The sequence below is a fragment of the Hesperophylax consimilis genome, chromosome 3, assembly GCF_061612785.1.
Source record: "Hesperophylax consimilis isolate HC1 chromosome 3, BYU_Hcon_1.0, whole genome shotgun sequence".
Classification (NCBI taxonomy): Eukaryota; Metazoa; Arthropoda; class Insecta; order Trichoptera; family Limnephilidae; genus Hesperophylax; species Hesperophylax consimilis.
The window spans coordinates 23,433,421-23,459,470 of record NC_142838.1 but is presented as its reverse complement, the minus strand read 5'-3'; the positions used below and the strand labels follow the sequence as shown (position 1 = coordinate 23,459,470).

The 26,050-nt window shown below is 32.4% G+C and overlaps 1 protein-coding gene across 1 annotated transcript in view; it reads right to left on the bottom strand.

Moving 5' to 3' along the window:
- Positions 1–23,566: 23,566 nt before the first annotated feature.
- Positions 23,567–26,050, bottom strand: part of LOC149425136 (lachesin-like) — a 41,059-nt gene continuing 38,575 nt past the window's right edge. Inside the window, exon 9 of the mRNA XM_089650974.1 lies at positions 23,567–25,898. Within this exon, the coding sequence (XP_089507100.1) occupies positions 25,555–25,898 (344 nt within the window). The 3' untranslated portion in view covers positions 23,567–25,554. The remainder of the gene's footprint in view (positions 25,899–26,050) is intronic.

Below are 26,050 nucleotides of genomic sequence, written 5' to 3'. Positions count from 1 at the left end.
ATCCTTTCTTTATACCCATTTTGACACACGTTCTACAAATTCAAATGAGTTTTTCTGTTCTTTTCTTTCTTTCAGTTAAAGAAAGTTAGGAACTTGCACAGAAGCTGAAGAATTCTCCACAAAAGTAAGTTCAGCGCGTTATCACATATTATGAAACTATGCATGGATAGAAGATGACAAAAACCATTTACGTATATTATGAATGTGTAAGTGTAGTGCAATAGAAAAAAAATAAAACAAATATATCACTTTGCGTATTAATTGTAATTCAAATGTGAGTTCAAATATGCGACTAAAAGTTCTGGCGATAGAAATTAACTCAATGAATTAATATTTTTTTGTTCTGTTTTCAATCGAAACATTTCCAGATTTGGGAACAAATTGGTGGGCTCCGAAAAACATAAGCTTTCAAGAAAGTTCAGACAGTTTGACTTTATCTTTGTTAGATTGCGCCACACTCGCGAAATAAGACAATTTTCATTTTCAAGGCTGTCCTAATAAAGATTTTCTATGGTGACTAATGAAATCACTAACAGAGTGTACACAGCTCAGAATCCAGCCCCCAAATTTGATTTGAATAGTGGGGCGCAAGTAGTGTAAACTATTTGTTGGCAATTAAGGATAATTAGCATGGAATATGGCTATGGGACGAGGCGCAATTGCAACGCCAGCTACTGCTACTGAGTGCAAACGGACGACAACAACACAGGAGGTCATTATCTGCCGGTAGCGGGCGCCGCGCCGGGCAGCGGGAAGCGGGTATAGCGAACGAGCGAGCGGCGGGGCCCAGTACAGCGCAGTTTGGGTCGCGCTTGCTATGGCGAGTGATTAGGTGGAATGGGGAGGGGTTTTTGGCTTAGGGCAGGGATGACCAATACGCGATGCAAGCCGAAATGTTTCTGTTTTGGTTTAACACTAGTTAAACGCCGGTCAATAATAGTTTTTCTTTTGACGTAGGAGAACTGGTGGAGGTCAAGGTGAGATGCTAAGGTTATTTAGCTAGTCGACGGCATCGTGAGTTACTTGGTTTAGCACGGAAACTGATGAAGGAGATATTTTATGTTAGAATTTATCCACATACACACAAATCAGAACCGTTGGTACTCCATTTGTGAAGCGCACATCTCGCACGTATATGGTCAGCTGCTGTTACGGATAAGATTTAACAAGGTTTTTTTTTTATTTTCACTTCTTCCGAGGGAGAGAGAATTCTTAATTATTATTAAAAATTATTATTAATGTTTGCTTATTAAAATTTATTTCTCAAAATTGGTTAAATATTTCCTTATTCATAACATCTTACAATAAAGCAGTGCATTTAATTTATTTATGAAGTCTTTAACCAATTAATTTCTTTGTATTGAATAAAAATAATATCTTTTCCACATAGCTCGAGATTCAACCGCATTGAAACAAAGTTAATGAAAGAATTTCTGTACTAATAAGTAGCTTCAAAAAACAATTTTTAGAACTGAGATTTTTCACGTAAATGTAAACAATTAGTTCCTTTAGTGGAAAGATTTCGTGCACGCATTTCACCAAGATGTTAAAAATAATAAATTATTGCACTATGTTAGTAGAATGAATCGATTAAGAAAATGTTATGGTAATGTTTTAAAAATATAAACAGAACTTTATTGTGCAAATGACAAAATGATGAATTTTCTGGATTTCAGTACATATAGAAGTTTTTCATGGCATTGGAGATATCGTGTTAATTTCGTTATTTGTTGGTAAATTAATTGCATTTGAAAAAAATAAATAAAGGGCGAGGATGTAAGGTCAAGTGTACAATACAAAAAAAGTTTGTAATCGTTACAATTAAGTATTAAATAATTACAATAATATTCACAATTATCAGGAATGAGGAAAAGCGCAAAAGTGAAAACATAATATCTTAATATTTCTCTTCCAATTTTACACTTAACTTCAAAATAAAACTGAACCACATTAGCGAATGAAAAAATTAAATAGTCCATAATAAAACTTACGTTTGACGAGTCAACATTGTGTGTTTACTAGTAAGAGTTTTGAACTCTTGTTCAAAACTGCAGCGCACACGTTTTAATTCACTCAATCTCAACAATATTTCCTTTTTGCTTTTTGAAACTCAACCCTAAATACGAATTAAACCCAATTGTAATTCTGTTAGCAAAATGATTTTGATATTCATCATCAGTTGTATTATTATATATTTTTTTGAATATTAATTTAATAAAAATGTACCACTCTTTGGGAAAATGCTTTCTCTGACATAAGAGTTCAGTGAACCTAGTGTTTATTTTGACAATCATCGTGAGATATTTCACTTTTTTTTTTCTGAATATGAGTTATGCAAAGATATATCTGCAATTTTATACGTATTTTCGTCATTTGCCAGTTCTTTTTTTACGACCTGAAACATGTTTCTTTTTGGATGGTAATATGACTGAGAAAATTTTATGTAGGTACTTAACATTAAAAAAATTAAATGTAAAAATATTTTCCTTTTGAAAAGTTCTTACCTTATTTTATCTTACGAATGTACAAAGAGATTTTTTGTACATTCGTCTGTTTTTTGTAAGTCTCTTTTCGCACAATAAAAAATCCAGTAAAATAGAGCGTCAGCTGTCTGCGTTATCACCCTTATTACCATTTTCGCTTTATCGATCTCGAATTAACCGTTACGAAACCTTTAAAGATTGATTGAGTTTTTTACCCCTGAGCTATCGTGCCAGCACAAATACATGAACGAGACAGAGATTGAAGCCGAGAGATAGAGGGTGTAACTAATGATAGGGAAGGAAAGCTGAAGCCAGTGGACAGAACGTAGGACGTAGTGTATAGTATAGTCCGCTTAGACATAGTGGCGGTTAGACGAATTTAGTACCTGGATGCAATAACGACCTTTGTCCGCTTAGGTCGTTTTAGAATTCAACTGATCATTTTAATGAACAGAATTCTGTTTCAACCAATCTCTAATAATATATTATTTAAGTATATTAACATAGACGGAGATAGAGTTATTTTTGAAAGGCATTTAATATGTACCTATATGCATTATATTATTGAGCGTATTTTAAAGTGAATTTTTGTAACAATTTTTCCGTAATTTGATTTAGAGCTGTTTATTGACTCAATCGCCAAAAAGGCATTTCACATTGTTTATTATTACCAGGTTGGTAGCCTTAACAAAAAAGTGGGTATTTAACTAACATTAACAGTATTACTAAAAAAACTACCGCACATTCGTTAAACGGTATTTTGCTACACAATGAATAAAGAATGTGAAAGTTAAAATTCGAGTTGGTACCAATAAAAAATATCTTCGAATCTGTTTTTTTTTTAATTTGGCAATAATGTTTAATCTCACGAGCACCGAGTTTACAATACCTTTTCTCATTGTTTTAATAGAAATTATAACCGAATATCTTATTGTAAAGCACAGTACCTCATATTTTGGTTCGTTATGGGTACGATAGATAGATACGGTTATTTTTCTGATAAGTGTTTTAAGAAAATCGGTACACCAGTATGATTGTCAAACAGATTGCGTCGGACGTGAACGATTAATAAAATATAAATTTTAAAAATTTTCCTTGTTTTTGCACTTACATCGTTTTTGGAATCAGTTGCTCAATTTAGGGGAGTATGCATGGAGAGGATGTTGTAATTTTCAAGCTTACGTAGAATCTGCTCTGGCCGAAATAAATAATAACGTAAGTTCGCCCTTTCAACTCAAACATATCCAAAGTGCGCCGTTTGTACTACATTATTCTGGCGACAGAAATTTAAGCACCTAATGCAGGCTTTGCATCGCAGTGAAACGGAATGAAACATATTCGTACGTATTTTATGATGGAGTTCCGCTAGTTTGTTCAGAGAGTACTATAAGAAGGGCTATAAAGAATTCATGACTGTATTAAGGTTCAAATAATATATTATGCTGTTAGATTGGAGTAAAGTAAACTTTTTTGTACTGAGTAGTTGAGAGCGTGGCTAATGAAATGGAGAACTTGCTGAAGGCATGACAAATGAATTGAATTAGTTACGGATAGTTAGTTAAAGGCGTAGCAAATGCAGTACCTTGTTGATTATGTAAGAGCTTTTCGATGTTTGGTGCTAGGTAGGTACTTTTCCATATGTTTATATTTTGGTATCACATAATTGTCCCAAATGCCTGGAGCCAGTGGGATCATGGAATCCCCTAGTCAGGCATGGGGAAAACTTACTGATATAAAATATTGCTAATTTTTTAAAAATCGGATCGAAATATTCGAATTCCGTTAGTGAAAGTGACTGCAGGCCTTTAACGAATAAATTGACAGATTTCCTAACAAAGTATCAGTAAAACAAATCAAATAATATAATGTTTTATGAGTACCTACGACGGAGGACGTGTTCATAAAAAAAAACAATTTGTCGCAATTCGTCATTATATTTATCAGGAAAAGGACACCTGCATGAACATGAGTGTTCCGATGTATTCCTGAATGGACTGAATTAATATTTTATCAGGAAATGGATTGTCATCATGTTTTTAACAGGATTCCAATAAATTGCAAGACTGAATGGCTTGAGGGAGATCGGGAAGAGGAACGTTGCAAATTACCTAGCTTTCAGATCGGTCACCAAACATAACTAAAGCCCCTTTACAGCATCGTTTCGATTCGGAATTGTGATCTTTCACCATGTTACTACTCTGTTACTAACTCAAATATAGTAAGTTATATGATTTTATTTTAATTGTGGATGTAATAAAACACATTAAATATTTGCGAACGCTGGGCTTAGAATGCAGGTCCACTGAATTTGATCGAAGAACATCTCGGCCACGAACAATGTTTTTGTAAATCAATAATTTTGACAAGTCGAAAAACAAATAGAATTAAATAAAATACCACAAGGCTTTCGCAAAAACAAAATCTTTCGGTAATAGTTAATTGGTCTCGTAAATAGTATTGTAATAATTTAATTTAAATAACAAATATTATTGGGTTTCAATCAAACTATTATTTGAATTAAAAAAAATTATTCTTCACACAAACACAAAATGATACACGTCAACCTTTTGGAACTGTAGTGCTGATAAATAGTTGTAGTTTCAATACCGCGCAATAAGTGTAGTTTTAAGAAGTCTCCATGGATGGAAGTAGTAACGCAATATGACAGAGACAACATCTCGGCCATACCTGAATGGTTACGAGTACAGTCAACGATAGCTGATCTTCAGGCGATCATTTCAGTATGAGTTCACTCCCGCAACAGAATAACTTCCTGTAGAACGGACGTAAGTTCAGTTAGAAATTCATTGTAATAATAATAAACTTACTCGTTATCTCAGACAAACGTAAGTAATTATTGAAAATCTCCCATCATCAGGTGTATACCTAGATAAGAAGAGAATTAACAGTACACTACAGAAACAGTTCATCTCTGTATAAGGATCAGCGCTAAACTCACCTACAAGCAAACTTTTAAAACTGGGGTTGAAAAGAGTTGCGGCGTCAAGTGTTTTGATAGCTGTAAGAGGATTAACTCGACCACAAGAGTTTAAGGCTGTTTAGCGATAGCTTTCCGTGATTAAAAGCCACTGAATCCGCTAACCGTAGGTTAATCAGTAAGCTTATTTGTATACACATTTAGGTTTTTGTTATTGAAATTGTACAATCATAATATTATAAAATCTGTACTCACAATTGTTTGTTTATTGTGTTTATGGACTATTGTTCAACAATAAAAACACAAATAACACGAAATGAGAAAAAAATAGAAGTAAAAATTCGGTAGGTACGTACCAATAAAAAATAGAAAATTAATGTTCAAATATGTATTAAAAATATAATCTCAATTCAATGTTTGAATAAGGTTTTGATGAAGAAAATAGAAAAAAAACTGATGATGGACAATGTGGGCTGTTCGAAAAGTAGAAAAAGCGCAACACGTCACAATAACCCCAAAATTAATCACGATAATCCTTTTAGTCTTAAAAATCTCAAATAATATATAAATATACAAAAAAATTATTATAAAATTTATATTATTAAAACTGACAAAAATCAATTGGACTTGCACCTAAAACTTCAGGTAATACTTGAGCTACATTTACATTTACAAAACAGAATACAAGAAAGCTTATGTTAGATTAACTTTATTTTATTATGAATAGAAAATTGTAAGAAAGTTTTGAAAGCATTTTAATCCATAAAAAAGTCATGTAAAATGGAATTCTACCACAGATTTAAAGCTTTTAAAATTAGGTACATTGGCTTGGGTTAGGATAGGATATGTATATGTACGAGTAAATTATATTAATCAATCTTTCAAAAGTCCTAGATGTGACCATATCCTTTTCTGATTTTTCTGTTTCAAATTTTTGTTTAGAAATCGCTAATATTGTCTTCATTAATTAAATATTACAATTTGAGGTTAATAAAGTTATTCCAAAAAATAAAAAAAAATAATTTTTCCATTTTTTTAATGTTCTGTTTTGTCATGGAACCCCAAAAGTACTCGTACATTTTTATTTTTTATTTTAAATATATTTATTAAACAGATAAAAAATTAACAGAGTAAAATCAATAATGTTAACAAAGATAATTAATACAAATAGTATAATTAGTTTTCACTGCTTTTGATTTTTTAATGTTCCTCTTCTAGAAGAGTGGTGAGTATCAAGATGAAGAATATAGTGTTTGTAATTATGAATATTAAAATTTATAATTAATTACAAAGATAGTTTCATCATTTTGGTATTTTTACATTGATCTTCTCTTTAATTGCTTTTAGTAGGTGTTTATCGTTTTCTATTGTTCTGATATTTTTGGGTAGGCTGTTGAAGTATTTTTCCCTAGATATATGTAATGATGTTGAGCAAAAGCGTTTTTACATTTTTGTGTTGGAAATATATAATTTAGACGGGTACAAGTTTCATGATTATGGCATTACCAGAACCAAGTTAACTCGAAACACCAGTTTTTGTAGATAGGCCCCTGTGATCATAAATCCCTGAATAGAAATTTCGCACTACAAAACATTTTTTATGGACCTGATACTTTTTTTCTAGGTTTATGTACTCATGAAAAGTTCTTCTGGATTTCGGCAAAGGCTAAGATTTAATCTTCTCGCAATATTTAATTAAAATACATTCAACCAATGATGCAATAATAAAATATATATAAACGCGCTGTAGAAATCTTAAAAGGACGTTAATTGTAGGCTTTAATTTTTTTTAGTTTAAGTACTAAACTGTTACGCGACACGTAGGGTTGTGTGCTACCTCTAAGTAAATTGTTTTACATAAATACTGAAATATCGTGTGTTTGATTTTGTCATTTTTTTCGATTGTAGTAAATAATACAGTTGTGTCCCGTCCGAATATTTAACGCGCCGTACAGAAAATGCAAGGCTGACTAGAGGAAAGGTCGCAACAGTCAGTGCTGTCGCCAACTAAATTTCACTGTTTAAAAAAGTCTGATCACACTGTTTGTTTATAAAATTGCGGTAAAACAACACACAAACAGCAGTAACAACGAGTATAACAAAAATCGCCGCCCTTTGCAAACTGTTGTATCTCGGCACGTCGCAATCATTTGTGCCCTCAAAATCCGTCTAGATTTGTAACTCTAGTCAGCATTGAGTTGAAAACGCCATCCGGTCTAATCGTTTATTTACATATATTTTTTAACGTTATCTGTGTCATACATAAGCAACGTTTGAATTAAGAATTAATTGGTGTTTAAACGTAAGGGCATTTCTTGCTTGCCACATTTTATCTTAATTTTGTGAGACAAAAACAAGTCTAGATATGTTGTAACGTCTTTGTCTATAATTATGTTATTCTAAGTGATCAAATTTTGAAACCAAAAACACATGATTTTGCATACTTCGCATAGCATCGCATGAACGTTCAGAAACGTTGGCAATCGCCCTGAAGCAGACATGGTAACTAGATAACGGGGTAAGAGGCATATTATGTTTTCATTCTTAGTGCGCGTTGACATCCAGAATATTTCAATAAGTTTTCAGTAAAACGCTCATGCAAGAATTCATCAAAATAAAAATGCAATGACAGTCCAGAAAAGCCAATATGTTAGGAAAATCCTTGTGACTGCAGACAGAAATTTATTGAAAATTTCTGCAAATATTTAACTATCTTCAGATATAGTTATAGAACTTATCTGTGCCTGGTAGGCATGGCATACTGCTACTTTTTCAAAAGTTGGTAACTCGTAAAAGAAAAGAAAAAAAACCTTTAAAATACAGTCCTTGAGTCCAAAAAAACTTTAAAATAAAAAGAGTGCTTGAAGTTGTATTATTGTGGTTTTAAAAATATTTTTCCATATAAGTTTTCAAACAAAGAAATATTTCCTAACTTTTTAAAATTGTTTTACATTCACCCTCTCAGGGCCTATGTCATCATTGGGGATACTATTTTTTATTTTTTTATTTATTTAATACATGTTACATTGTTTTGAAATTTACATAAAGTAGATATAATGAATCACCATACTAGGCGGCTGCCTGTTTCATGGTGACCAATTGAGTGTAATTACTTTGTATGAAATATGAAATCTAGTGTAAACATATGAAATTAGTAACTATAGATGAAGCTAAAATTTTGGAAAAATTGTAATAAAAAGTAGAAGATAGAAATTAGAAAGGAGAAATAAGTAAATTAGCATTAGATTGTAAAAATGTACATAATTATATATATAATTTTTAATATGTGTGCATGCAAGCACACATGTGTATATAGCAGCAGACATACCTATATACATATAACAACACATGTATACATACACCCATATGACGCATCCTCACGCATATAAACAATATATACACCTCTATCTGAGTACTTGGAATAGGCTACTAACACTATAACAATCACACATCAAAAAATCCCCGAGCGCTTTCCTGAAACTGTCGTATTTGGCTATTGATTTTATTTCTAACGTTAAATTATTGAATATTTTTGGAGCAAGAAAGTTAAATTGTCTTTGTGCCATTGAGGTTTTTATTGGGAGAATAGTATAATTGGATTTGTTGGAATATCTTGAATTTATAGTAGGAGGATATGTTTTTGACGTATAAGGATTTTATGTTGAGTAAATTGAAGTCGTTAAATAAGTCCTTCGTGGGGTGAATATAGTGTACTTTGTAAATAGTCCGCATTATCAATTGTTGAGCTTTAATTAATGGATCTAATATCGTGTTAGAGCATCCTCCCCAGACTACTATACCGTAAGATATAATTGATTGGCATAAAGAAAAGTATACCGTTTTTAGTGTATTTTTATTTAGAATATTTCGCAATGACCTGAAGATATATGCCAGTTTCCGTATACGGTTTGTAACATTTATTACGTGATCTTCCCATCGTAGTTTATTGTCAATTATTACACCCAAATATTTAATGGAATCTACTCGTTCTAGTGGATTGCACAGACAACTAGAGTAATCTCTACAAGAATGTATTTTTAGTGTACGATTGATACTATGTGGAGGGTCTTTTTAAGGAAAGGAAGAAGAAGAAGTTCTGGGAAATAAAAATGTATGAGAGGTGGGTAGGAATCTAGGGATCAGTGTTTCCAGGAGTGACGGATGAATAGATTTATCCCACCCACTGGGTCTAGAGACCAGTTGGAGAGGTCAAGGAGTCACCCCAAAAGAGCTAAATATTTAAAAATAAAACATTCTCTATAACAGTAAAGTTAAAGAGCTAATTAAAATTTGAATACGTAATAAATGTTGTCATTCATAAATAATACAGTTTTATTACAAATTAAAGCTCCGTATAAAGAACATTATGGTTTCTGAAATCATAAAATAGTCGACAAAACATTTGAAGCATAAAAAAAACTGCGAATCGTTTTTTTTTATATATTCTACCAGATACTGGTATAAATTATGATTGTAGCCTTTGTTTCAATATTAGATTTATTTTTAATTAGCATTTCCATCCGAATCGCTGGATTTCAACTATTTTTAAGATAATTTTTTTGCATCGTCTTGTCTTACTTTTTTGACAGTTTAATGTTTATATCAAAGCTCCATAGTTCATGCTGTAATTGGCATTCTGATCTGAAATAAATAAAAAACTTCTTTAAAAACCGTTCAATATATATGCATTTTTCATAAGAAGTACGATTTCACGTAGTCTACAGTTCTTTGAATACAAAATGTAAATAGGTATACACATAAAAAAACGTTAAAACTACAATTTAAGCAAATCGGCTTAAACATAACAACGCCTACTTATAAATATAAGAAATAGATCAAGATAAGTTTAAGTTTAATTAAATTGTCTGCATTTATGATTGCACTGCAGCAATCAATTTATTTCTTTTGAACTGAGTAAATTGAAATTACCCAGAGCTACACCTGACTATTTTTGAATATTGCACAGCAAAAAGAAAACCCTAATTACGTATGATTGATGTTCCACGCCTATCTCGTTGCGCCAGTTTGGAAGTGTAATGCCGACAAGCACCGGTGATTATTCCTCAAATGTATGTAAATAAAGCTTGATTTCCCAGGCACTTCTCCGTTCGGTGCCACTCCCCGCCACGTAAGTTGGCGAGTACTTACTGCCGTAATGAACTGCCGCCTAACAATTTGCCAACTAATTTGGGATACCGTGTTAACGAATGAAGTTGTTACGCCGTGACGGTGTCGCATCTTGACGGTAACTACGTCGTTTGATTGTTTAGAATGATTGTGGCTGTCTTTCATGAAGAACTAGATTTCTTTCTGAAAAAAAAAAATTTAACATTATTACAAAAAATGGCATTTTCCTATCGGCAAAGACTAGTAAATTGGACAAGATTAATGGGAATCAAAGTTGAACAAATGTGTTTTATACTACCATCATAAGAAAAAAGACAGCTAGGAATTCGTAAAAGTCACATTTTGATTTACGAGACTGCTGTCTTTTACCTTAGGTCAGCAGTATATAAAGCGCATTTTTTTCTGTAACATCAACTAATATTTTTTTTAGGAGTGAATAAATCACTACGCGCCTTTATTTCAGAAAACAATCCTTGTTTCAATTAAATCCACACATCTGTTTATCATACTTAATATAACAACCATCAAGAATTTGATTCACTCTAGAACCACTTCTCAAATTATACCGAATCCATTAAATTTCATAATTTTAACTCCCTCCAATCACGACGTCTAATTTTTGATCAAATATTATTGTTTGAAATCGTAAATAATGGTCTGGACTCACCAGAACTTACCAACTTAATAAATATTCATATTCTGTCTAGATCAGCCCGACAATCTGATATTAATTTAACTTCTTATTTATTTAACTTTTTTTTTTGTATTAGGCAATTCACCCTAAAAAGAGTGCTATGTGCCGTTAAAGTTAGGGGAGATGGTTATAATTTTATGGGAAATCTATACGGAAATAGGAAATCTCAAATATTGAAGTCATTCAAGTCTATGAACTTGTATAGAACTGAGAAAATGCGAGAATTGTTGAGAGAAAGTAAATAAGGAATACTAAGGGGAGATAGGTGGGTGATTTTTATAAGTAAACGATAAATGCCTTTGAAAGATGAATGATTTTTACAATTAAAGAAAACATGATCAAGAGTCTCATTTTCCATGCCGCACTGGCAGAGTGTTTATTTAATTTCGTGTACAACAAATATTCGAAAAAATTCTTTGTGTATCTGCTCAATATAATACAAAATTTTACAGTATTGACATTTTAAGTCATAACCTAAATAAATGTCGATATGAAATAATGCGTACGATCGATTATTAATATGAAAGTATGGAATGTATCGGTAGCATCTCCTATCCTCTTCCTATTTTCCTCTTCCTCTCCCCTTCATTTTCCCCAAAATTAATTTTAAGACATTAAAACTTCATTTCCAATTAAATTTATCATAAGAAATTTCTGTGGCTTGACTTCAGTTAACTTGTATATTTAGCATTGTATATTATGTAAAAGCTGTTTGTTTTTTACAAATAAAAAAATAACCTCATTTTTTTAGCGGCTTGTCGTTTTAGTTCACTCGCTTTACATATCCAAACCGTCAAAACTGTACAAAACATTGTCTTTTATTCTTTAACGAATCATCATTTTTCGACCGAGTTCTGTTTTAACTCGACCGTTTTGAATTTCGTCTGTCCGTAAATTTGTTTGAACGTTCCGTTTAAGGTAGCAACCGATTTAATGATTCATTAAAGATTCTTTTTTCAAATGTGAAGTCGTGTTTATTTGGACTTTCTTGTTCACATTTTATCAATATTATGATACCTTTCTATCTGAAGAAAGATTGATAAAAGATTTGTCAATGAGAAAGTGACGTTTTTATCGATGAATTGTACAGTTCCTCATTTGAAACAACGTTTCATAAATTTAATGGTTTATAATTAAGTAGGTAGGTATTTATGTCTGTTTTTCTAAATATTATGATTTCAGATTAAATATTGGTTTTGATTTATTAAATAAGATAAAATATGAAACATACTTTTTTTGAACGCGAGGTCACTACTGTTCACAGAACTACAAACAGTGTCATAGATAGAAAAATAACGCTACACAAATTAGAATACAACTGAAATTTCCATTAATTCCTTCACAATGCTACCACTGTGCTCAAACAACGGCATAATATATTATACAATAATTGTTGTCGATACAAATTTCGCTCAGATTGCGGCATATATTGCATTAATGCGACAACGCAAATCATCCGAGACCCATCCCCTTGTTCTGTCTGTACCCAGCATCCTTCCTGTGCCATATATTATCTCACGCAGGGGAGAACCGGTGGGTGGTTCTACTAATTCTGAGCTCAGTCTATTGAAATTCATATAAAACATTTATCCACAGCGATATTAGCGTTCATTGCGAACGACACGATGTTTTGAAAATTCTCACAACATGACCCAATTATTTTAATGATCATTTAAATGTTTCATTAGCTATGAATAGGTAGAAATATTTATTTCAGAATTTTATTTCTGTTATAAATAATTTTGAAGTATAAAAGAAATAATATCATTATTGACGATACAATTTACAAAAATAAGATTTTTCAAGAAAAAAATAAATTATTACGAAAATAGAATCATTGAAAACTTAGCGCCAGCACACCAGGATTTTGACCATTATGCCGGGTAAGCATACGAAAATACGCATACCTTAGAGTAAGTGTATAGGTTCGTGGTGCTTTCACACAAAATAAGTATGGAATTTCATAAGTCACAACTTTAAAGCATACAGTTTACATCCGCGCTATGCGATCGGGTTCTCTGCAGAGCATCTGACCATCCCGCACGTAAGCCGACGCACCCTGTTTTTATTTGCTCTTGGTTGTGAAATGAACCTTCCGGATACTATCTTCCTTTCATGCGAAATATTTCACTAAATAAATAAGAGTTGAAATATAATGTAGAAATCTATAATAATTTTATATGTAGGGGTAAGCATACGCGGTTATATGGGTGCGCAACATTTACCCTATCACACATAAAAATGAAAACTAAAGTTTATCCATAAGTTTATCCATGCCTCTTTGCACTCGTGAAACTGGTATTATTTTACCAAAAATAATTGTCATAGACTACGCCGTTTAGACATAATAGGCCACTTGCATCACACATTTTTTCGATTAAGCTATAAATTCTATTACGTTCCGCATTATTTTTTATGGTATTTTGAAACCATGGTGATATTGAAAAAAAATTATACAATTGACGAATATCGCTGCATTTTTAATACGCAAAAATAGGATAACTAGCACTTGCTTTCAACTTAATTACTAAGAAATAACTATTTATGCCGTAGATGGTAAAAGTTGAATTAATATTCTATTTTTTCTCAATCAATGTTATGTTTTAAGTTTAGGAAAAACGTATAAATTATTACAATAACCCAAACTAACACCCTAAAAACCTATAATGTGCATGTTTACTTCAACCCTCGACTTAAAATAGTTGTCTCCGTTAGATTTTTAAGTTCAAATCAAGTTTGTGTTTTTTTAAAGAGCTTTTGCACGCAGCGGAATTCGACCAACTATATTTGTAAGCTGCTAAGAAAGAACGCCAAAGAAACGTACGAACTTCAGGTCAAAATATTTGTCAAAATTCTGACAGCTAGTGGACTTTGTTTTGTAATTCGTTGTGTAAATTTGGATACATTATTACCTACCGTAGGATCTAAACTAATCTAAAATTCACACGAATTAAGAAATAGTCTCTTGTGTGTGCATCTCTATGTACCGTAATGGGTTTTAATGCCCGCAACTGTCTCCGCAACTGTTTGCGGGCTGTCTGACTAAAAATATTGTATATTTTTTTATGCAAAAATACTTCTGCCAAAAGAAAAAGAATTTTCGTTTTACCTGGAAATGCAAAACGTCAAAGCCAACTGAACTTCAGCGTTCTTCTATATTTATAAAAAAACACTGTGGAATTATACAGTAACGCCACTAACTAAAAAATGGGTTTGTTATTTTAAAAAAAACTTTGTTTCAATTCTTCAAAAAAAAATTAACACGTTTATTTATATTTCCTACATAGTGCTAATTGGTACACGTACAGGTACACATGAACTGCTTTAAGTTAGCCCAAAACACTATAAACGAATGCTATCATCATGGGATAACCGAAAGTTACCATGCAGGCAGCGGCCTGGTCCAATATTTGTTCGTAGGTTTCGAAGTCATGAGGTTTAGCGACATCTTTTATGACATCTCCCACCAGTTCTTTCCCAGATTTTCAGTTTAGAAAACTAGTGTTGGTTGCTCCTCATTACATAACACAGAAATTCAGTTTTTTTTAATCCTTATTATTTTTCCGTATGCCCAATATATTTCTTGAATACATTCATAATAAATAAATTCCAATGGAGCATAATAATTATGCAGAGTCAGTAAATATCTAAATTTTTTTTAAGAAAGATAAAGAAATATTTTTGAATGATTCCCGTGTTACGAATAACCTGACAATATTTTTAAATCTCCTACTACCACCACAGTAAGCGGAAAATGTTGACTGTGTTTTGTTTGAGGACTTAAACAGTCTAGGAATTAAAAAAAAATACTCCTGGGTGGGAATCAAAAGTGATGTCAACTCAGCTACCGACCGGTCGGTGAATACAAAAGTTTGTTGCTGGGGACGTTCAATTATGTATAATTGTTGGATTACCTATGTAAATACTCCCCAAAAAGGGCGTTGATAATAAAATTAAATAATATTCATGAAAAAAAATTTATAAATATTTTTTTTATCATAATGATGATTCATACGTCCGTCACTTCTGGACACACTTACCCTCAGATTCGTACCCACCCCCTTTCGCTCTTCCTTCCTAGAACTTCACCTGATACATTTCCTTTAAAAGACCCTTCGCAGATATGACATAAGTTTATACATTTTTTACTGCCCTAAAGGATACTATAAGATTAATTTTCACAAAACAGAATTAATTGGTCGAGAGTCACTATTTTAGAATGCAAAGCGTAACATGATGATATTTTAAAAGGGAAAAAATGCTATGTAAGAGTTCACGACAGCAGGCAAATAAAATTCCCGACACCGATGTTTTATGCTTGCATCAAACAACTAAAGAGGAATGCGTCTGTCGGACAAAAAATAGCAACTGTTTTAATGATTTTTTCACGGCTATTTTAAGGGTTGCTTAGCACGTAGCACTTTTACGTAGCAAACATGCGATAATTGATTTACAGGAATAACAGATTAGCTTAGTTGACTGTAGTTTGGTAATATTTTTAAATTGATGTTTTTATTTGAATACCGTGTAAGAGTACCGACTGCTCCCAACGGCCTGGTACCAGTGATACTATGAAATCCTCAATGTTGTGAGAATCAAAAAATCAATGAAATAAAATTTACTTGCGCACCACAGGATTTTGACCCGCGACCCCCGGATTACTATATATATATATATAGTAATCTATAGTAAATAAGATATATATATACTTTCTTATTCTCTATTACCATATATTATATATCCCACCTCTAAAAAATACATAATTAATATATAAAAAATACGCTGCTTCAAATACACAAAGATTCAAAGAAGTCACACCACGCCATGGTAAGCGTAGAGAGCAATAGACATAACACAGTGGGTCGCTTAAGTACGCCATTAATGCATACCAGTTTTGCACAACACTTCTACACATACAATGGAGTGATGTGGTTTAATCAATTGGAAAATGAACTGAGATTGGAACCTGACTATAATAAATTCAAAAATAGACTAAATAATGATATCTTAAATAGTTTGGCTACCTAGAATTGCATTGGCAATTGATTAAGAATATTTAATTGACAGTTTCTTTTTTTGAAATGTATTTTTTATTATATATATTTATAAATATTATTATTTTTTATCTATGCACGTATTTATTGTGTTATAATTTTTTAACTTTTAATTTTAATTTTTAATAAACTTCTCTATGTTCCCGCCTTTACACACGAGTATTTTAACTCTCGTAAAGGTTATATATTGTATACATATATGTGTTTTTACAGTTTTTTAATCAATGTTGCTGGCTTAATTACTCATGATTATGTTACATATGTATGTATACAAAAAACTAATAAAAAAATAAAAAAATTATAACCTAACCGGTGAATCACGAAGGCCGTCGTTTTGAGAGTAATATTTAATGACCTTTCTCGATCATTTCTAATCTTTTCGCAATTCTCGGAATGGAAGATTTATTTATTTTTTCATCTGGAAAAGTTTTGTATACTATCTATACTTTACCGTTTTTTATTAGCTTACCTATCATTTTGTGTAAAAATAACTTTTTTCAACCGTAACAATTCGCATATTGTAAGATATCACGGAAAGAATGCACGAATAGCGAGTAACATAAGGTAACTAGATACATAGAATTTTTGTATCGCCTTTCTTGGTAACAACCTCAAAGTGGAAAAATACCATCTCTTTAGAAGATAAGATAATTTAAAAAAAAAAGAATCAGGAGACAATAACTGTCACTGAGGTGAACGGAAAGCAATACAAAAACAGAGACTTAAAAATATAATAAAGATAAGTTTTAAAACTTTTTTCCACTATATTTTATTTTTTACCGTAACCGGTTTCATTCTGTCAATGCCATCTTTAGACTGGTACAAATATTTCTTAACCTATTGCTTATATAAAACATTACATTTGTGGGAGGGGGTAACAGGAGGTGTCACAAAATGGGTTTATTCAAATTATGTGGATCATCTCCATTGTTGTGTCTTGCTTTCCAACTGAAATGATATGGACTATATATATAATGTTATTTTACCTATTCAGTAAATTTATAAATAACCTCGGCTTAATTAAATTGAACAGGTTTTGATCAAATAAGGTATTCGCCATATAAATATTAATCTACAAAGCAAACAAACCAAGGTAAATAGTAAAATTTATTGAATTAACCCTTGTATGACACCCCCTCTTACCCCCTCCCCAAATGTAATGTATTATATAAGCCTTAGTCTAAGAAATATTTATACCTATACAAAGATGGCCTTAGCACGCTAAAACCAGCTTCATTAAAAAATAAAATATAGTGGAAAAAAGTTTTCAATCCTTTATTATATTATTTCAATGGATTCTATCACGAATTGTCAATATCAAAATAAAAAATATTAAATAAAAGTTCTCTTTCTTTATTTCCTCGTGGAGGATTTTATGTTATTAGTTAACATGTTTATGACATGCTTTAATACTGTTAAATATGTTGAGTTCATACCACCAGAGACACCACGTCCCCTTGAAGCGATTGGTCCACAACTTTTTGGCGAAAAAGGAACATTTCACAGTTAAAAACTTAACAAATCAAAGTTAACAAACATCAAACGCGTCAGATCCACATCCGATCCCTGCGTAAACACGTGCGCGATCTCTTCTTAATCAATTTCATATTGTTTTTCGCTAAGTTTTGAGGCGGAATCAGGTTTTGAATAGGCACACGTTACCCGTATATGGTCACAGCAGATGTTGCCTTTACTAGACACTCTTTGCTGGGGGCTGCGATCGGAATATTAAGGATCGGATTTCAGGATATCAAGGACCATGGATTGTGGGACTATTTTTGAAGCTTTAAAATGAAAAACAGGGTCGGGATCCATATAAATTCCATGAAAATAAAAACTCAATTTTTGGCGTAAAATATAGCAGACAAAAAGATGAAAATTTTTTTTAACAGATTTATCAAATAGTATCTAACGTTTACCCGGCGTTGCTTGAAGTTATTGATGATTTGAATTAAACAGGGACTTCTCCTTTTTACCGCCAGCGGTAAAATTAGCTCTACTGCACTCTGGTAGTAGAGCGGCGAATCAAGCGTCAATTAAGTTCTTATCTTTACCGAGATTTTGTGATTCCTGTCGGCGGCATTTATTTTTACTCGCGAGATATTTTCAATTTGTATTGATATTACAGGCGACTAATTATTGCTTATAATAATTTATTATCCTTTATGCTATGCATAAAAACCTTGTGTTATAAACATAAGTTAATCACTAAAACAATAAAAAATATATTTATGATTTGTTTGAAATATCCAAAACAAATCAATTTTAATAGCCATATTTGTATCAATCAGTTCAAACGTTTGATGAAACGTAATATTATGTGATTTAAAACCTATACTTTAACATAATATTTTAAATGCATAATTAATGGTTATCATCTTACATTTTACTTAAAAAATATCAGGATTTAAACGTTGTAAACATAACGTCAATGCAAATCTCCGAATACTCTCCTTGCAGAGTTCAGTCGTTGTCCATAAAGTTTTGGCAAATGGGGTACTAAATATTTCCCTGTTAAAACCTATCCTAAAGCATGAAACGGTGCAACCAGTCGACGGTAAAGAGTGCACCGTGACACCACAGGACAATAAAAACCTTTGTTCACAGCGTTATTTCAAAGACGGGTGTGAATTAGGTACCTACTTACCAAAGGTGTGCACAATATGGCCATCTTTCTTCAGAGTTTTCGTGAAAAAAGTATCAGGTTGGTACGCACAAAAAAACTCAGAACTCTATTTTTAAGACTAGAGACTTTGCGTGAGTTAAAAATATTTTTTTGAATCCTTTCAAGATATAAAGGTAAGTTTAATGATGTATTTTGGTGTTTTTTCAGACTTATACAACATCCCATAAAACAAAACAATTGCATTGGGAAGTTGCGCTTGGTATGGTTTAACGTAAATTGAATCTTACTTTTAAACGTACTAATATCGGTTGTCGGTATATGGGTGAAAGATTTGAAATTTTATTCCTTCATAGTGCGAAAAATTATTCAAATTTAATTTTCATAATTGAAACTGATAATTATCCAATTAATAATTCCTTATTTTATTTAAATATTTGATAGATGCTTAATTAAATTCATCGAGTAACCATACGTTACTGAGATGGCGCGCTTGGTTTTACTGAATTTGGCCCAGTGGGCATTCTTTAGCTTTAGCGGACTGTTCACATAGCTATTTCATTATGACATGTGTATTATTTGAAATTTTTCCATAAGCGGTGCTACATTTTTATGACCATAACTTGTATTGTATTTTAATAGTGTCATTGTATAGATTACAAAAGGTAAATTCCTTTTTTCGGAAAGCAGTGATCCTTAAGTCAAATATTTTATATATGTCTGTCTTTCGTGGTCTGCGCAAGTTTAATATATTTTTTTAATAAAATGGGAACAATCACGATACGCCTTTGATATTCATCCATGCGACTCACCAGTCACCAACCCAACACTTTAACATTTTGCATCTACGATATTTCCTCCTTTCAATTCTTACCTCTGAGTAAAAATGATCGCTCAAAAGCTTGTTTGAATGCTGGTGCAAACTTTGAATGTACTTTTTGCAACGATTTCTGCAGTTTTCTGTTTTTGTGTGAATTCTGTCTTTAAAATAACCAAAACCCGTTATTTTTCATGTCTAATATCTGGAGCCAGTGAGACTACGGCATCCCGAGTTGGGGTATGTTGTGAGGCTGAAATTAGTGGGAAGGGGAAGGAGATGGGGAAAAGGAGTGTGAGGAAGTACCTGGCTATTCACATCTGGTCAACAAACATGGCAGAGCAAGCAACGTTTCAATTCTGAATGGTGGTCTTACACCAGGGCGATACTGAGAGTATTTACATACTTATTATACACATTTAAATGACTGAATTGTAAAATAACACAAATCAATCAAATTAAATGTATTATATTGGGTTTTGAACCCGTGACCTTCGGATTGGAAGTCGAGTGGCTTACCCCTCGACCACGTAGGTCGTCAAGCATTTTTACATATTTCTAAAAATATATGTATTTTTAAGATATGCTTAAGATAATGAACAAGAATATAAATGAACGCTCACATGGTATGGCACACTCACAAGTGGAGCGTATGAATGGAGGAAGGAGTTGCGGGAGAAAACACGATATGCAATTCGACTGATTGAATCTAGGAATCAAGAATATTCCGAGAATAGTAAGCGACGCGATCAAGAGGATATAATATGCATGAATAATGATTAAGTAAGAAGTTTTTTCGAAACAAGATTTGTAGGTGTTCCATCCACTCGATATTCCACTACGGTAAACTGTCATGAAAGTTGATGATTAAGCTTGCACTCTACCATGGTTATTGAATGAACATGAACTGTTGAAAAAACTTTCAAATTTTGTGATGGGTACATACAAAAAAATCAGTAGATTTTATTTTCAACCAATGATCATTTTCTTTCAAAGCTCTTTTTTTTCGGGTAACATCTTAGAACGCCATTTTAAACTATTGTGATATCACATAAAATTATTTTATACAATCTCTAAGTGAGAGTACAAGCTAATGTAAGTGTATTTACACCCATTTATTTGCTCCTCGTGTCACCGTGCCTTTTGCGGGAGAAAATAGTAAGGCGAGGTTTACTTCATTCATTTCCTCGGTGGCAGGTGTGTGGAACTGCGCAGTGGCGCATGCCTACACTGCCTACCACCTACCGCCTACCGCCTACCGCCTACAGACTCGCAAGAAATATTCAGCTATATCTCAACGTTTGAACTCGGCACGATAATGTTTTATCTATTGCTGAACTATGCGATTTTAAAATTAACTGAAGTTGGTTAAATCTAAAAGAAATATAAATCAAATATTATTATTAAAAATCTGAAGTAAGGAGTAGTGTTTGATAAATATACGATTAGGTCACTGGATAGTGTGGGAAGAAATACACCAGTTGTAATTTTTTTTTATATATATTAACTCCACACAGGAGGCCCTGAAGAAAATAATTTCCCTCAGGGCCTATGTCATCTTTGGGGATGCTGTGTGAAGGGTCTTTTTGTGGAGAGGAAGGAGTGAACATGGGTCTTAAAGAGTCCCATGTTGTAGGAGGGAGGAAACACAGAGGCCGGCAGTTCGTTCCACAGCCGAGCTGTTGAACTTAAGAACAAATCGTAGAAGCGACCCGTTCTCATGTGACAAATGTCAACCGTGTACAAATGTTGGGCGCGCGTTTGGCGTGTATCCCGACTACGCACCGGTGCCGAAGGGATCAATGACGCTAGTTCCTCAGAGCATCTTCCATTGTAATACCGATAGAACAAGGACAGCATACCTACCTGACACTTGTGCTCTAAAGATTGCAGTCCGCTTGTTAAGATTGGGGAATCTATCAAACGGACCGCCCGTTTTTGCACAGAGTCAAGGGTTTTTTTCAGGTATTTTGGGGCTCCGGACCAGAGATGGCTGCCAAATTCGACAGTAGGGCGCACTTGCGATTTGTACAGGGTCAGCAGTTGTGTACTATTAAAGTATCTGCGGGCCCTGTACAGTACGCCCAACTTCTGAGAGGCCAATTTTACTCTGGCTTGTAATTGTAAGAAACTAGAAGGAGACAGCAGAAGTTGAGTCTGGAGAAGTTTTCTAGGGAAGACTCTTTAACGCGAAGATATCAGTGGAACATCAGTGGACCTATGATCAATCTTTACTACGAATTGGCTTGTTTTGAGAATACCGAAAAAATACTTTGAATAAATTAAAGGTTTTCCTGTCGTTTATTAAAATAAAATAAAATAATCCACCTTTTAAAAAATATAAGCGTAAACCTCTAAATAATATTTCATAATACAACTTTTAAAAATATTGTATTATGGCTAGTGTTTATTAGTTACAGTTTCCCTTGAATGTATTTTTTTTCTATCTTTAAAAATATTCACAAAATAAACAAAACCCTTTGTATCGTTCAGTGCGCTTAAAAAGATAATTTCTGGACTCCGTTTGCCAAACGATTATTATGCTTATTACCTTTATACGTGGTGATTTATGATACACTAAGAATAGACATATTTTTGGCTTGTAGATTCCTCGTCTATGATCATTTTTATTTTTTAATGACACTTTAAAATATTTTTTTCTTAAAATATGATTTGATAATACGAGCCTTACTGGGAGGCCCTCATTTTCGTGCTGAGTCCCCCATTAAAAATGTCTTAAAAATAATGTTGCACATTAAAGGTTTAAATGATATAATATTTCTGTTATGAAAATCGGTTATTATAGTAAATAATATTATTTATGTAAATTTGGGGGAACAAATGATACAACATAAAATAAGACAACATTTTTCAAACTTTACATTGTTTAATAAAATTGTTTTACATAATGAGTGGTAAATTTGGCTGCACTAGAAAACTGACATAATATAAATGAATAAATAACATGTTAAAATGGGGCGTAAATAAATTTCATTAGAGAAATATTTTGCTTCTTAAATAACTAATTTATTGAGAATACATTCGTGAGACATCTCTGAAATAGACACGTGTATATTATCTGCCTTTGTTTAAATCTTAATATTATGTTCTATGGCAAAGAAATATTATTCATCAGTAAAATATTAATAATTGATTTAGTTTATTATTGTCACTTATATTTAGTTTAATAGTTTTGCAATTTTTCCTTTATATTTCTATTGGTTATTGTTAGAACTAAGCAACAGTATCATTCTATCTACTTATTTACAATTTATTTAGGGAAAAATAGTTTTTTTTCTTAACGCGTATTTCAGAAGAAAAACTCTATTCAAGAAAATCAGATATATATCAAGATATATTTTTCAATTTATTTACAGTTCGAAGATATATTGGTATCAACGTTTTTAATTCATAATACTATTTAAATTAACGGAATAGTTATTGATACTTAACTAAATGATCAAAACTAATACGCAGATTGGAAAATGATAATAGTAATTTCAAAGCAAAGAAAAATATTGGCACTACAACATATTATCATATATATATATAGGTATAAATATATTAAATAACTATAGGTATTATATCCTTATAAAATATTATGGCTACGTAAATATAAAACATGTCTATCTAAAAAATATGTACATCGTTTCACTGAGTGGAAAGCAAATTGCCATGCAACAAACAGCGTCTTTGGGAGTTCACATTTCTCTATTATCAATAGTTTCAATGTGTATATAGAAAAAAATTGCTTTTATTGTGTGAAAACAAAGATAACAACATATGATTGACAACATTTTAAAAACTAACAATGGAAAAACATTGCTCTAACTACTAAGTTATTGGGGTAATCTTCCTTGTATCTGTGTTTTTCGCACATTTTGCTCGTGTACGGCATTTGTAGACGATTTTTTATTCATTAAATGCTTAAAATTGATGTGTTAAAAAAAACTTGTCCCGTGAATACTTTTTTTTAATATTTTTGTAAAATTATTTAATTAATATATTTTTAAGTATGTTGTTATTTTTAAATATGTAACTACACATAAATGTAGATATGTATGTTGCAGTCAAAAAAGGATTTTAGTTAGAACGCGTTTTCTCTAGTTCGTTTTTTCTAGTTCTAACTAGCAAGAACGCGTTCTTACTAAAAACGGGGTTCATTGTAACACATATATTTTTAATTTGAATACCTCACAAGTATTACAACAGTCTGAAGCTAGTGGTGCATACTATGGCACTCATAATTTAGGTGTTTTGTGAGGCTCAATGGAGTAGGAAAGGAAATGGAGATGGGCAGGAGAAAGTTTGGGAAGTACCTCTTTATTCAGAACTGGTCATCAATCACGGTTAAATCCATTTCAAGCAGCTTTTCGATGATGAATGTCTTTCACCATTTCACCAGGGAGATACTGCAAGTAGATATCTACCACTTTGAAGAATATAGAATTTATGCAACATTTCCACCATTATCATCAATATCATTATAAACCTTTAACTGCCTAGTAACTAAGCACTTATCGGCATTAACAGAACGATATACGTAACATTATTATACGTATCATTAGTCTGGATATAAAATATTTATCAATGATATATCTTAAAACAAGCACATTTTCATTCTTTTTTCAAATATTTCATACATTGGAAAGATTCACAAAAAAATGTGTATTATCCTTCGTGGAATATTTAAAACGCGAGTACGCGACATTAAAAATCTCCGAGCAGCCAGCGATCGCTCGCGGTGTTATCGCAAAGCCATAAACACACAATACTCCGCACAGTTTTGCACTTTCCTCCCCCGCAGTGTTTGCTCACGGGTATATGAGACCGGGTACGGGGTATAGTAGACATGAGGGCGCAACCTTCCCTGAACTGCCGCCGCTATCGTCACCCCGTGACGCTTTATGGGGAGGTTACGCTAACGGTGATGTCGGAAAACGCTCTCTGAACCGTACCACTTATAAATAAATAATGCTAAACTTTTAGTAGTTTACAAAAATACGTTTCACTTGTTAAGACAAAATTATATGGTTGAATAATTTTTGGCAAGATAAATTTAATTTTTATTATTTATAGTGGTTTCCAGCTGGCTTTGGCCGAATTTCGAAACATTTTTCACAATGGATTATTGTCGAAAAATGAGCCTTTTATTTTTGACACTTAAATGGATATTTCGAAGCTCATAACGGAAATAATGTTACACGAAGGTAATTGCATAAAATTAGATATATCATTAAAAAAATCTGTGCGAATTTCATGTTTCAACACTCTTTTGCGTTTTAGAACATTTGAATCTTTATAGATACGAGTGAATTTTTTAGTTATTTTTCTTGATTAAATAATAAACACCTACAGGTAGATGTAGATACATAATTTCATAATGCTACTATTAAACAGTTAATTTTAGATATCCAGCTTGCTTTTTGTTTTACTTGGCCAAAGTTCTTATTTCGACAGTATATTTCTTTAATACAGGCCTGATATTAATTTTCTGGGTTATCCAATTAGACTTAACCTGTCACGAGGGACAGGCGCTTTAAACCGCTTCCCTTCACTCCGCTGTGCACAACAAATTTTCTTCTATTTTCTTCTTTCTGTTTGCAGATATTTGTTTTATTTAACACTTTCAACTTTATATGTATCGAAAAATTTTCCACGATTTTAAAACTATTAAGGTCTGATATACTGATGATACTCAGAGTTATTACACAATAAACTATTTTGCTGTCCATTGCACTTCTAATAATTGTAATTGAGGTGAAGCCAAAAAAACATCAAAATTTAAAATAATATTCATAATATAAAAACGGAAAATTCACGCGATTGTCCACAATCCAGACAGCATACAGCTCATAACTACGAAGAAATGATCCACAATTAACACGTTACACTTGTTAGATTCAATCTTGACGTGGTTATCCATGTGATTCTTAGAGCCTCCCTTGCCCCTCTGTGTGCCTGGTACCTGCTTCCCCTGGGCAGGCAAGTTGCGACCTTTGCTGACGATTGTGACGTCACGATCTTCGGTGTCGTCACCACCGTCCTCATCATCGCCGATTTCTGCCGATCCGAACTGGTTGCCGGGGCCGGAGTCATTCTCGGAATAATCGGTTTCTTCGTTGTCGTAGTTTAGAGATTTGCGGGTGGGGCCCGGTATTTCTAGAAAAAAAGATTTTTTTCCTTTATTGAGATAAAATTTAGGGTTATTAAAATTTAGCTTTTTTGGGGCCTTAAACAATAATCACTCAACCACAAAATACCATTTAAATGAGAATGGTTCAAAGTAATTTGATAAAGATAAGTTTATAGAT